At 46.0% G+C, this 14,125-nt stretch overlaps 1 protein-coding gene across 1 annotated transcript in view; it reads right to left on the bottom strand.

Moving 5' to 3' along the window:
• Positions 1–14,125, bottom strand: part of nbeal1 (neurobeachin-like 1) — a 49,862-nt gene that overhangs the window by 15,570 nt on the left and 20,167 nt on the right. The window contains 17 exon segments of the mRNA XM_080519782.1: positions 1,726–2,014; positions 2,264–2,439; positions 3,878–4,477; positions 5,303–5,391; positions 5,489–5,648; positions 5,756–5,914; positions 7,072–7,231; positions 7,583–7,685; positions 8,114–8,273; positions 9,119–9,252; positions 9,342–9,516; positions 10,269–10,358; positions 10,441–10,836; positions 10,928–11,047; positions 11,517–11,649; positions 12,649–13,220; positions 13,311–13,409. Coding sequence (XP_080375908.1) covers positions 1,726–2,014; positions 2,264–2,439; positions 3,878–4,477; positions 5,303–5,391; positions 5,489–5,648; positions 5,756–5,914; positions 7,072–7,231; positions 7,583–7,685; positions 8,114–8,273; positions 9,119–9,252; positions 9,342–9,516; positions 10,269–10,358; positions 10,441–10,836; positions 10,928–11,047; positions 11,517–11,649; positions 12,649–13,220; positions 13,311–13,409 — 3,615 coding nt within the window.

The raw sequence follows: 14,125 nt of genomic DNA, 5'->3' as shown, positions 1-14,125 counted from the left end.
AAGATGGAGAATTCGGGTGGAAAACCACAATCAGGTATTTTATCACTCCATCTCAGAATCACTACGACGGAAACACCCCGTCTGCTGGAGACGACGTGGAAATCAACGCGCAAACCACACATATTTTGGGACTGCCCCTTCATCAAACAATACTGGACGGACATTCATGGAACAACTGCAGGAAATTCTTAACTGGACATTTGCCTTTGAAATGAAAACTACGTTTTTTTGGATGTGTACCACAGAACTGGGGGAAAAAAGATAAGTGTTTGTTTAGTGCCTTGCTGGTAGCAAGCAAAACAACTATAACTAAGAAATGGTTATCTTTGGACATACCAACTTTAACATTATGGTGGGAAACCACATTGGAAATCTATAGGATGGAAGAGTTGACTGGTTGGTTCATGATAAACAAGGCTGGTTTGACGCATGCTGGGGTAAGATGGTGACATACACCAATGCAAAAAGGCCCAATTCCATACTCAGAATGTAGACTGTAGTTAGTCTTTCCTTTCTCTCTCTCATCTTTATTGTTGATATCTTTTCTTTAATTGAGAATTAATTGTTATCTATCGTCACTCCCTGTTCTACAATGTTCTGTGTGGTTTTTTTAAAACTTTATTTATTTTTTTATTTTTTTAATAATAAACATGAACATGAGAACTCGCGTTACAAAACCTTCCTCGACAGCAAGACAGCATATACATGACAGTGTAAGAAAAATAACAATGATAATACTATGACAACAGAACCGATATGAGACAAATACATAGAAAGATGGGCAGTTAAAACATTACCGTGTCGTGTAGGTGGCCAATCAGTTCGACAGGTATTTTTCTATAGGGAACCCATTTTTCATTAAGATCTCAGACTCCAACTGTAGTTTTGCCATTAAAGCCTCCATTCCATACGCCTCTCTCACTTCTTGTTTCCATTGTCCCACTGCTGGTGGCTGTGAATTCCTCCACTTTACTGTCACCATTTTCCTTGCAGTCATCAATAGTATATGTAGCAGGTACTTTTCAAGAACCTTATCTTCGTCTTCCAATCAAACTCTTTCCACGTGTTACTATTGATTCCTTTATGACAGCCACTACAAATTGTTTCCCACTCTCCATCCTCTATTATAATCTTCAGTTCCAGCTCCCATTTATTTTTAATGTATTGTCTGATGTGTCCAGTAGCAGGTTTCTATATAAATGGGAAACATGTTTTTTGTTTGGTAGATGGTGTCTCATTATATTAATCAGGTAGGTTTCAACATTTGATGGGGTAGTTTTAATTGTATTCCAATTGTTATGGTTTGTAACATCGTGTCGAATCTGAAAGTAACGGAACATGTCGGTTTGGGGTAAAGAGAACTTGTCTTGGAGATATTGAGAATGGCTGTAAAACATTATCACAAAACAGCTGATCAATAACCTTTAGGCCTCTGCCTTCCCATCTCTTAAAGGTAATGTCCACTGTGGAGGGGGGGAAATCGGGATTTCTGGGTCATCTGCATTGCCCGTGAAAGACCAGCTGTCCCTTTAATTCTTTTCTGGACTGTTGACCACACTTTTAAAGTGTGTTTTATCCAAACATTTTTTATTTCCAGTTTCTTCTGGGAGTCCTGTATGTTTCATTGTGTCAAAATATCAAAACTCATAAATAAAGAATTAAAAAAAAAAAGTTAGTGAATTCCGTATCTATCAAAGTCGCCATCGCCAAAGGACGCACGCTCACCTCTGGGTCCTCCTGCGCCATGAAGCCGAGGAGCAGCCTCAGTCCGACCTGCGACAGCTGGAACCACTGCGTGCCGGCGGCGTACCACACCATCAGGCTGTCCATCAGCGTCACCGTCTCCTCCAGGGCCTTCTCCGTCCACAGCGCCGGGTTGACCAGGCCCTCGGCCTGCAGGAAGTCCTGCACCAGGTGCAGCAGGCGCACCGCGTTCTCCGTGTGCTGGGGCAGCGTGGCGGCCGACGCCTCGCGGTTGTCGCTCACCGCCCACTCCAGCATGCGCTCCATGAGACTGCGAGAGCGAACGAGACGGCGACACTTGAAAACATCAGCCTCGGTTCTCATATCTGCGATCGTTACAGCGAGAGGACGCGACGTCGCGCACACAATGCATTCTGGGTAGTGAACAAGCAAAGCTAACCGCGACAATCAGGAGAAGCAGACGCAGAAAGAAATCGTAGGAGAACACCTTGCGGGGAGACGAGGAGTAGAGAGGGTCTGCGACTAATCGTTGCCGTGGAAACGGGGCCCCTCGACTGACCTGAGCTTGATCTGATCGACCGGCAGCAGCAGCTCGTTGGCCGTCCCGAGTTTGGTGAGCGCCGAGAAGACCTGGCCTCGCTCCAGCCACGCCGAGTCGTCGGAGCCCTCCACGCCACGCCACATCACACACAGGATGATCTCCAGCAGCATGCCGCACAGCTCCTCCTCCGCCCGCTAGGGGGCGACAACACACCACAGGACATCACATTCGTGCTTTTCTTCACTCCCAGGATGACACACGTTAGCCTGCAACATGTGGCTCTTCAGCTCTTCGGAATAGAAATACAACTTTTTTTATTCAACCTGCAAATCCCCAGCTAAATAAGATCAAACAGCTAAAACATCCACCGTAGCCGGAATGGCTGAAAATGAACAAAATAACTAAAGCTACACCAAAAAAACTCAACAAGTGCGAGTGTCGCTATTTTTTGGAGGCAAACAAAAGAATTATAGATAGAAAGAAATGAGGATAAACAAAAAGGAAAAGAAAGAAGGGAATAAGTGATGGAAGAAAACAGCTGGAACCATTAGGAATCACCAAGCTACAATGAGAAAACAGCTCAAATGGATCAAATGAGCCAGAAAAAAACCCCCATAAAAGTTTGAAAAAGCTACAAAAACTAAAAGTATCATAAAATATATCCAGATTGTACCTGTGACATGAACATAAAACACTGTTTTTGAAATGGAGAAAAGAGGCAACGTAACTTATTTTTCCTTTTCGAGCATGTTGATGGTCGATGCAACCACCTTTAATTATTCATTCACTGAGCCAACATGTTTTTTGTGAGACTTCAGATGTTGTGGGATTTATGTTCGCTGAGGAAAAGGCAGGTGTTTAAAAGACGAAAAAGCTCGAGGAGGAATTTCTTTTCCCCTGAATTTATCTAAATGCCCCCAGGCTGCAGCCAATGAGGACAAACTCATTCCTTCATTCATGTTCAATCTTGGGAACTTTGGATCGAAAGGAGAAGGCGCCTTCCTTCAGTCTTATAATCTTATTTTATATATGCAAAGTATTAATTCTTCTCGGTCTGACCATGACAACCCTGAACACTCTACCTTTGAGAAAAAACACTTTTAAACAGTCGTCATATTTTCAAAAATATCCCTACATAATCATGATTACATTTTATTAAATGTATTCTACATCATATATTAATATATTATGCTATTACTCATATGTTTTAATACATGGATTAATATTAGATATTAAAAATGTCAGTTATTTTTTACTTTTTTCAGATAATTAGTCTTAATAAAATAGTTTTACATATTGAAATTAACTGATTTATGAATAAAGGATAAAGGATGGATGGAAAGATAGATAAATGTGCTGAAAAGGCTTAAACTGGTAAAATATTGGCTCAAATAAATAAACAAATAAAATACTGGACTATTTCTGAAGAAGCGGTGGATTTTAATAAAGACATGCAGCCAGATGATGTTGTTCTACTTCTACTTATTCACTATTTGGTGAAATAGATTTAGTTGATTTGTCGACTTTCAACAAATAAAAAGACGAAAAAAAAAAAATCACATTTCAAGATATAACAAGTTGAACTGGAGTTCCCTGGTCGCATTTGTTGGCGTCGACGTTTCGACTCCTCACCTCGACGTTGTTGAAGGACTCCCCCAGCGAGATGTTGTCGCTGAACAGGAAGCCGTCTTCGGGCAGCGACGAGCTCGCGTCTCGGTCGCCGCCGCCGCCGGGGAACGGCTTGGAGGTCTCGATGGGCGACGGCGTGCTGGGCATGCTCCCCGGCGTCTGGCTGCCGCTGCCCCCGCCCTCGTAGGCCTGCAGGTGGGACAGATCCAGCGACAGGCCCCCCGACTTCCCCACCACCCAGGGCTTGGCGTGGAGCGGCGGCTCGGCCGAGGCCGACGAGGACGGCGTGTCCAGCAGCGAGATGACGTCGCCGTTGTCCAGGCTGTCCACGGAGCGCGTGTCGCCGATGCTGAGGCGGTCGTCGTCCGGCCGGTCCAGGCGGCCCGAGCTGCCGGCGCGGCTCCTCTTGTCCAGCGGCAGCTCCAGGCGGTTGGAGCCGCCGGAGCGGCTCAGGTCCAGGCTGCAGGTGCTGACGCTGTCGGAGCCGCGCGGCGGCAAGGCGCCTTCGCCACGGAGGTACAGCCGCATGAGGGTGTCCTGCCAGCACTGCTGCTTGGAGATCTGGACGGCGGCGTCCTGCTGGGACTGCAGCAGCTGGCACACCTGGAGGAGGAGAACACGTTTCTGAATTAATTCTTAAAATGTATTAAAAAATGTCGAAAAAATAAACCATTGAGCTCATGTGGACCCTTTTCCATACCGCTACTTCCTCTTCCGGGAGTACATGACAGATCTTGACTGATGTTAGGTGCGTTGATTGGCAGGAACAGTCAATCATGACGATGGAGTTCAAAGTTCATACCCGCAGAAATAAAACTAAAAACCAAAAGTAGAGCGTCGACAATCATCCAGGCCGCAGAGAAACGCAACCTGGAGATTTTAAATGAAATACGGGCTCATTTTTAAAATCACCTGGGGTTCAAACGCCATTTCTTAATTAAGAAAGCAAGTTGGTACAGTCAAGTACAGACTCACTGACTCGCCAAGTATGCAGGTGTGTACTTACAGGTACATTCTCGGATTTTTGTGAATTTCTTGTCAAATGCATTATGGGTATGGTCCACACAGGTCCAGCCTTGATGTGTCCTTCATAAAGTGGGCGGAGCTAGAACACAGCCGGGTATTTCACGTGGATAACTGCGAGCTGTGGCTAACTGCTAGCTGTGGCTAACAGCGAGCTGTGGCTAGCAGCTGAATTTACCTGAAGCGGGTTTATGATCCAAGCCTCCCGTGTTGACAATAATCAACACCTCACGTTTTGAGGCGTCGTTCCCTTGTACGCGATTCTCGTTTGAACAAAGAGCTCAAACACTTTCAAACTCCAGATTTTCTGTATGATCTGAGGTTCCAATACCAAGATACACGTTACAACAAAGAAACGTGGGATTTCCATGTCATGACTCCTTTAAGACGAGCAGATCTTCTCACCCTCTTGCAGACGATGAGGCGGACGCTGGGTCCAGCGCGGTGCGTGAGCTGCACCAGCGCCATCAGGTCCTTGTAGTTCACCACTTGATCTGCAGACGACAAGCGTTGGCCGTTAACTCCTGTGCGACCGCCTGACTTTTACCCCGGACGACATCAAAGCGCGAACTCCCCAAATGGAGCGCCGACCTGTGTGGAGGACCTGGTTGAGGAGGCAGCGGACCAGCGTGGGCGTGATGTGGAGCTCGGAGAAGAGCAGCGACAGGCCGGAGTAGCCCGCCTCGCGGAGCCGCAGCCGCTGCTTGTTCTTCTCGTAGACGCGGTCGCAGCGCAGCATGCGCTCAGACAGCTGCAAGGGGCGGAAGACACGGATCAGCACGACCCGGTCGGAACCCGCGAGGCCTCATCCCGCTGGGAGAACGCCGGCGCCTTTACAGTGGGACTTCGGCGTCGTACCTTGAAGACGAGCTCCCGGAGGCGATCCGAGTGCTTGTTGTTGAGCAGCAGGGCGTAGCAGGAGTCGGCCGCCCCGGGCTCGAAGAGCAGCAGGAAGAGCTGGTCGCGAGCCGGACTGCTCTGGAGGAGGCTGAGCAGCAGCTCCAGGACGGCGCACAGCTGCAGCACAAACACACACTCGGCGAGTTCGACATCGTTCTGAGAAACTTGAGATTCAGCTTGGATAAAGTGCTTCCGTTATGGGGTGGGCGGCATCAACGGTATTACGTTAGAAATGACTATACCGAATATCGATCCTGATCCTCAGACTGCTTTGCTTGGCTACTCCAGCACTTTGGAAAATTTGGGTCATAATTTAGCCACAATTATTTCTTATGGCATGGTCGTCGCAAAAAGATGCATTCTAAAAGTGTGGAAATCAGACTCTCCACCACAATTTGAGGTTTGGCTCAGGGAATTTGTTGGGATTTTACACATTGAAAAGTTGAGGTATGAGGTCTCAGGAAACTCTCAAAAATGTCAGGTTGTATGGGGACCAATATTAAGATATCTGAAGCTGTAGTTGATCCCTAATATCTATAATTTGCGTGGACAATGTAAGATTAGGTGGACATTCATAGATTGTTAAATAACGTTATAACCCCTTTATGAGTGTTTTGTTTTGATCTGTTTTGGTTTTGTTTTTTGTTTTTTCTGTTTTTGTTTTTTTTTGTTTGTTTTTGTGTTGTTGTTTCGTTTGGATTTGTGTATTGCTTTTTCCTAATTTTCAAAAATACTTGAAGGAATATTATTTGTTCTTAAGGCACCTTGATATTTAATTGTATGGATGCTAATCGAGCGATATTTGTCTCTGCATTTCTACTGTGATGTTGTAATTTGCCTTGTTAAAGTAAAAAAAACTCAATAAATATATATTTAAAAAAAAAAAAAGAAATGACTATACCGGTGATGATGTCATCAATGTTTTGATCATTGGTCATTAGTTACCCTCCCTTTTTGAATTTTTTAAAAACTCATAATTTATTTTATTTCTGTATTAATTAATTTTTTCTTATATTTCTTTATTCATTCATAATTTTGCTTTCTTTTTCCCATTCATTCATTCATTCCTATTGGAGGGGGTTTACATTTAGATGTGACAATCAATCTTCATTTCACACTTTTAGACACTGTTTAATAAATAAACTTGGAAAAATATATTACTTGAATCTTTTTTTTTCTTCCTTTCTATCAAATAAGCTTTGCACAATAAATGTTCTCCGGCCACGTCGCCCAGCTTGAGCTTCCATAAGATACTAGATCAAATCTGCTCTCACCTGGTCTTCGTCTCCAATGGCGGCGATGTATCCCAGAATGCTGTGCATCTCCTCCTGCGTCATGCCCTTGCTGATGTAGTACTTGATGAGGCTGCAGAGCGACGCCCGCACCGTCCGCACGTCGTCCTCGCTGAGGTCGCTGTCTTTGTTAGTGTTCTTGCTAAAAGCAGAGACGATAACGGGCGCTTACAGATTACCGTATAGTTCCTAACAGACGTGCAGTGCGAGTTGAAACACTTTGTAAAATACTGTTATTACATGTGCCTTTGTTTACATGGAAGCATTTCTACAAACTGCGCTTGTGTTGCCTGACATGTCTGTGAAAACCGACGTTATTGTCAATTCTACTATTTCTGGTTTTCATGTATGTGAAGCTTTTTGGAAGTCGTTTATCGGCAAAGAACTAGAGTGTAAAAGCAGAAAAAAGAAAGAAAAAGAGGAAAAAAAAACAAAGAAAAAGGGGAAATCATTTTGTATGGACGTGTTTAGAATTTGTGTGACGGGGTCTTACCCATAATACAGGCGCATGGTGTCCAGCAGAAACTGAACGCCGTACTTCTTCCTGAACAGCTTCCTGTTGTCTTTGATGACGGTGGACATGTACTGGATGTGACCTTCGAGAGAAGGAAACAATCATGGCCGACGCTCTGGAGTGAAATCTTTGGCTTGTGGTTCTAATCGGAGGCTGTGACGTTGCAGCCCGGGTCAATGGCGGCTGACGTTGTGAATGCAACAGTGAATGCTGATGCTAAATGCTAGTAGACGTTATTAAATACCAACGAAAAACGCAAGTGGTTGCTAATGCAAAATGCTAGTAGAAGCTAGTGATCGCTAACTCGAATGCTAGTAAATCATGCGTACGTGTTACGCAACCACTCAGGCATGTTGCTTAATACGCTATTGCGATTCAATGTGCGCTTTCATCGCACAGTCCGCAGACTTCACGTCGTGGCTCGGGTACCGACAGCGTGGCGGGCCGAGACTCATAAGACCGCCGGCGTCGGCGCGGCGTGTGGAGGGCTGGAGGAGGCGTGGGGCAAACCTATGCGCAGAGGGAAGTCTCCTTTGTTCCAGATGTTGAAGTTGAAGAGGAGATGCGTGTGGAGCTGCTGCAGCAGCGCCTGGTTCTTCTCGTACGTCACCTGCTCGACGAGGAGCTGCACGGCGACCAGCACGCTCACGTCCACGTAGCCCGCCGGGATCTACACGCACGCACGCGTAACACACACACATGCAAAGTCAGGGCAACTTGGATCCAGATAATAAGCAAATGAGGAGAAGGAATTCTGGGGGAAAACCCCACCAAAAAAAGGGGGGGGGGGGTTGGAGTTTATCAGGGCGTGGTTCTATCACAACATCGGGGAAATTTTCATTTTTATCTCTCTGGTCATGTAAACTTCCACAGCCTCGCCTAAACAAATAAATACAGGAGATGAGGACTGGTTGGACTGGTGGCAGAAAAGAAAAACAGACTGCTGAGTCAGCGCTTTACCTAAATAATACCTTTATGGTAGGTTATTAAGAAGAATGAATTGATCATCACAGTCTCCATTTAATATCATTTTCATATGTTTGTAACCTTGTATGGTTTTATGTGGGACATCAGATGGCCAATTAGCATATTTAGAGTAACCAGGTGAAGGCTTGTACGTTATTGTGCCCCGTCCCGCATGAATAAATAAATGAAAATGAAAGACACAGGAGTGAATTACAGGAGGATCTGCACGCTGATGGAGCCCCGCGAGAAAGACTGTCAAATGGAGCCAATCAGACTCTTAAGCCCTCCAATACAAGTCAAGCTAATCCAGTTTGAACCAGGGAGGGGAAACAAAAGAGGCTTATGTCCTTCTGGCATGGTCTGAATGCGCTGAATTCATTTCCTGAAATGTCTCCTATCGAGCCAGAACTTTCTTCCAGAGCTGAAGCTGCAAATGATCTGAAACACTTGAGCCGCACGGTGGCGCGGTGGTTCGTTCTCCCGCCTCGCCGGTGCTGGAGGGGCTTCGCTTCTTAATCATGCAACCGCGACGTCTAACATGGTTCAAACCTTCTGCAGCAGCGCTCCGAGGGTCCCGGCGCCGTGCGAGTGCAGCAGACTCTCCTGGTTGATCAGATGCCTCTGCAGGAAATGCTTCAGCACCAACAGAAACGTGGCCACCAGGTTCTTCTCCAGACGAGCCTCTGCCAGATTAAAAACAGCGGAAAATCCTGTTTACAATGCTGCAAAAGAGGGAGGAAAGCAGAATAGAGACCTGTAACATGCGCTCAACCTGAAGCCCGGTTTGACGGGAGGATGACCCAGTCGCCGTCCGCCGGCGTGGTCACGTCAGGCGTGATGAAGTCCGACCCGGCTGCAGGATCGCCGTTCTGATCCGGGGTCAGCAGGATGAGCTGCTCCAGGATGGGGAACAGCACCGGTAGACCTCCCACACAGTTGATCATATCCTGCCACACATCAATACGTGTTCAGTCTGGCAATATATCAGAGTTTCAATTTCTAACTCTGAATCTTTTTTTTTAACCATCAGAATCAGACTTTTAATTTTTAGCACAGAATTTTTTTAGGCTTCTGATTTTTTTTTTTCTTTTTCATGTCAAGTTTGAGAGTTGAATATTTTGACACTGAATTTATTGCAATATTGCAAAAAAAAAAAAAAAATCTAGACTGAAAAAAAAAAGAACTAAAAAATAAAAATTGTCTGAAAAAAATAAGAATGTCTTTTTTTTTAATTGTTTTTTTTTTTTTTAGATTCCACAAATAAAAGCACATAAAGCATCATGCCATTGCATCACATTGCAAAATGAGAAAAGAAAAATTTAATAAATAAATAAATAAATAAAACACTCCCAAAAAAATTCAATGTCTAAAAATGCCAATGCAAAATAATTCAGTTGTAAACAAAATTCAGCTCCAAAAGGAATCCGCTGCAAAAGATCCAGGTAGAAGCAATCGTTCCCTGCACAATGGCTCTTGAATTTATTTATTTATTTTTCCCTTTTACACGGAATTTATTTGTCATTTCTAGTGGAGTTGAAATTTTTTCACACTGAATTTTTCTCCACCGAAATCAATTCAATGAAAAAAGACAATGCGTTTGAAATCTGCTGGCGTTTAAAATTCAAAGCCTGCTTTGATTCAGTTCGAAATTCAAATTGTGACGTCACAATTGTGATGCAAGACAGAGTGCTGCAGGTACCTTGATGTCCCAGTTGACGACCTTGTTCCCCGTCAGGCGCCCGTGCAGCATGTTGGGAGACAGATCCAGGCAGATGGGGTTCCGACACGCCTGGGGGGGGGGGGACCCAAAGCGGCACGTTTCAGATTTGATTTCAAACCGAGTCGATGTGAAAAGCTCAGATCCCGGTCACCTTGGGCGAGTAGTGCAGCAGCAGTTTGGTGGACAGGTCGCCGAGCTCCGACTCCTGGGCCTTCAGAGGGGAGATGCAGTTCGGCCCCGCGCTGCAGATGGCCTTGACGTGTCCGGGCTGCAGGGCTTCGTGGAACGCCATGACCCCGCCCATCTGGCCCTGCAGCGACGTGGGGCTCCCCCACTCGCTGTCCTGCGTCCCCGCCGAGATCAGCTTGGTCACCGACTCGGTCTTGCTCCCCAGCAGCCCGCCCCAGGTGTGCGGCGACAGGATGCCGCCCAGCGAGGAGCGGGCGGTGGGCGCGCCGGCCGAGGAGAAGGGGGGGTCCGGGATCTGCGAGGGCGGCGGGGTGGTGGTGCGGTGTCCCGCCGAGCCGATGCAGCAGGAGGTGAACGGCTGGAGGGGGGGGGCGACAGGACAGACACCACGTTCAAACCGTGTTGGGAATCGTCGGGCGACAGTGTTGGGCGGTGTTGACGGGAGTCACCTCGGTCATGACGGGGTACTTCAGGGGGGCGGAGAGCTTCTGCTGTCCGTCCACGTAAATGTAGACCAGACTCTGTCCAAACGGCCTCTTCCCCGGGACGTGCACCACGCCGATGCTGTGCTGTGGACACACAAAAAAAATTTCATTTATCGAATTTGTAGCTAAAAAAAAAGTTTTATTTTGAAAATTCACGTTTTTTTGGTGCATTTTTCGCATTCCGCTCTAAGACCCTTGTAGGTTTCCATAGTTGCTGTTGCATTTAAACCTGGGTTAAAGGTTGAATTTGTTGAACGACGGAGCCTCATTTACTTTTTATTTTGGGATCGTTTAGATGCACCTTAACTCTGAGGACAATCACGGCAATAAAGTTGCACTTTTGACAATATATCTAATGTGTGCAGTCATTTTTAGGTGCATTGAGGAAAAAAAAAAAAAATTTTTCTTAAAAAAACCCCCCCAAAAAATCATGGATTTTCTTTCTTTGATTCCTGTACCAGTTCAAATGTGAAAGGTTCCCATGCCTAGATGTTATAAGAGCTCAATAAAAGCACAGAAATGAGTTTTTCCTGTGATCCGGCGGTCGACTCACCCACAGGGAGTCACAGAAGCAGTAATCTGGAAGCATGACGGTGACGTATTCCTTCTTGGTGCACACGGCCACCACTAGCACGCCGGCCGAGCTGATGAACGCCTCGAAGCCGGTTCCTCCGGGGGTGAAGAAGCTGCAGGGTTTATTGTCGTTAACACAGACGGCGAATATCGCAAACCCACCTCTGGTAAATTGAGCAGCTAAAGCTAACAGACCACCAAGCGCTAACTGCTAACACTATCTGACGACTCCTTTAAGACAGTGTTTAAAGCCAAGGCACACTTTTGTCTTTGGAAAAATCTGGAGGCACACCACCACCTGAAAATTTTTAAATTTTTAACTCTGTAGCCTCTATTAACAATATAAAGTTATTCTCATCAAAGTTTTATCAACAGGAATCAAATAAATACAGAAAAAAGGTATTTCCCAATTTCTTTTTTTAATAGTGACTCCCTCAGTGTGAAACCTGGACCTGATGGATGAAGAGCTGAGATCCTGGTTCACATTCTTCCTTTTCAAAAACTTCTCCATCACTGTCACTGACACAGTACTTTGATACAAGGTGGTAGCAGGAGGTGGAGATTAACCACACTGACGTCTGTCACTTTACATTTCACCGGCAAAGTTCTGTGCTGCCCTCTAGTGGTGAAGAGTATTGTAGGCATGATGGGAGTTCATGTGTTGCCGGAGGTTATGGAGGGTTATTGTTGGGGTTGTTGCGTGTGTCGATTTGTGCTTGTGTTGTGTTTTTGTTCCTCGGTTCAGATAGTTAATTATTTCGTCTAGTTTGGTTTGCTTTGTTGGATGTTGGTGTGCAACCATGAGTGAGAAATGTGTTGTGTGGAGTGTCATCCTGTTATGAAGTTCCGGTTGCGTGTGTTCATGTCATAATAAAAGCCTCTGGTGATCAGCTGGCAGAAAATAATCTCGACTCAGAGCAATTCTTCCGTGGCGCTCGCCACAGTATTAATACATGATTACTCTGCACACTGCTCTCACAGCTGACAGCGGCTGTGAGAGCAAATGTTTTTTTAGAAAAAATGTGACATTGGATAATTTCCCACGGCACACCTGACTAGATTGGCACACTGGTTGAAAAACACTGCTTTAAGAAATGGTGGTCCGATCGCACCTGTAGAGCTGCTTCCTCTTGTCCTTGCTGAGCGGACCCAGCTGGTCCTGGTCCAGGGACAACCAGGCCAGGAAGCTGAAGGCCGAGCCGGGCCATCGCTGCACCGTCGGGACCACGATCCCGGCCATGCTGGGCGACAGGTCGAAGTACTGCATGGCGCTCTCCAGGCCCTGTTTCCGCACCATCGCCAGGAGGGCTTTGAGAGCGGGGCCCACGTAGGGGTGGGCCTGGCTGGACTCCGGAGGCCTGAGGAGACGCAGGAGTCCCAACAGCTCGCGGGCGCTCAGGGACTGGGACCCCAGCGAGCCCACGAGGCCAAACAGGCTCTCGGCGCAGGCCCGGTGCAGCCGCTGGTGGCGCTCCAGAGCGGCCAGGGCGCGCATCACCATGGCCGCGTTGACGCAGGTGGCCCTGGTCTGCCGGTTCAGGCAGCTGAGGCGGCGGAGCCAGTCGGCGGTGAAGAGCTGCAGCTCTGACGAGTCCAGCTCGGGGAGCCACTGGGCCAGGAGGAGCAGGGGCTCCACGTTACTGATGCCCAGGAGGCCCACGGAGGTGTGCTCGCCCTCCACCGCCTGGACACACGCACACACACACAGTCAAGTAGTCGTCGTGTGGAACGTGGATAAAACCTGAATAATTTAGAAAAACAAATCATCTCCTACCATGTTCATCAGCTCTTTGAGGAGATGCCTGGACGGCTGGCCGAGAGAGATGAGAACTTCGTACAGGTGGTTGTAACCGATCCGCTCCTTAAAAACCTCCTGCGCAAGGCAGAAAAACAGACGTGGAACGGTGAGGAAGAACCTGCTCCATCACTGGTTTGTGGTGTACCTCAAGGTTTATATCTGGGTCCCATTTAGTTTTGTTTTTTTAAACAAGGTCATTTTTGGATTGCGATTAGCCATTGTTTTACACTCTGTTCTCTCTCCATGCTTTATTATCGTATAACTAGTACTACTATTTTTATTCTATTTAGGCGACAGTCATTTTGCAGTCAAAAAGGAAAAGAAAAGGAAAAGAAACTGCTTTTAAAAATAGCCACAATTGTTAAAACGGCTAAAATGTGAATAAACTGTCTCAAAAATGCTCGAAAAAAATGTAAAAAATTGGAAGAAACCACTAAAATCAGGTACAAAACAGCTGAAAATACAATTAACCACCCTACATGTTTGTGGTGTACCTCAAGGTTTATATCTGGGCCACATTTAGTTTTGTTTTTTAAACAAGGTCATTTTTGATTGCGACTGGCCATTTTTTTATACTCTGTTCTCTCTCCATGTTTTATTATCGTATAACTAGTGCTACTATTTTTATTCTATTTAGGTGACAGTCATTTTTCATTTTTCAGTCAAAAAGCTTAGAAAAGGAAAAGAAACATGCAAACTACTTTTAAATTAAGCAATTGTTAAAACGGCTAAAATGTCTCAAAAATGCTCGAATAAATTTTCAAAAATTGGAAGAAACCACTAAAATCAGA

The sequence above is a fragment of the Blennius ocellaris genome (genome assembly GCF_963422515.1).
Source record: "Blennius ocellaris genome assembly, chromosome: 24".
Taxonomy (NCBI): domain Eukaryota; kingdom Metazoa; phylum Chordata; class Actinopteri; order Blenniiformes; family Blenniidae; genus Blennius; species Blennius ocellaris.
Note: the sequence above shows the minus strand (reverse complement) of the source record. Positions and strands in the feature narration are given on the sequence as shown.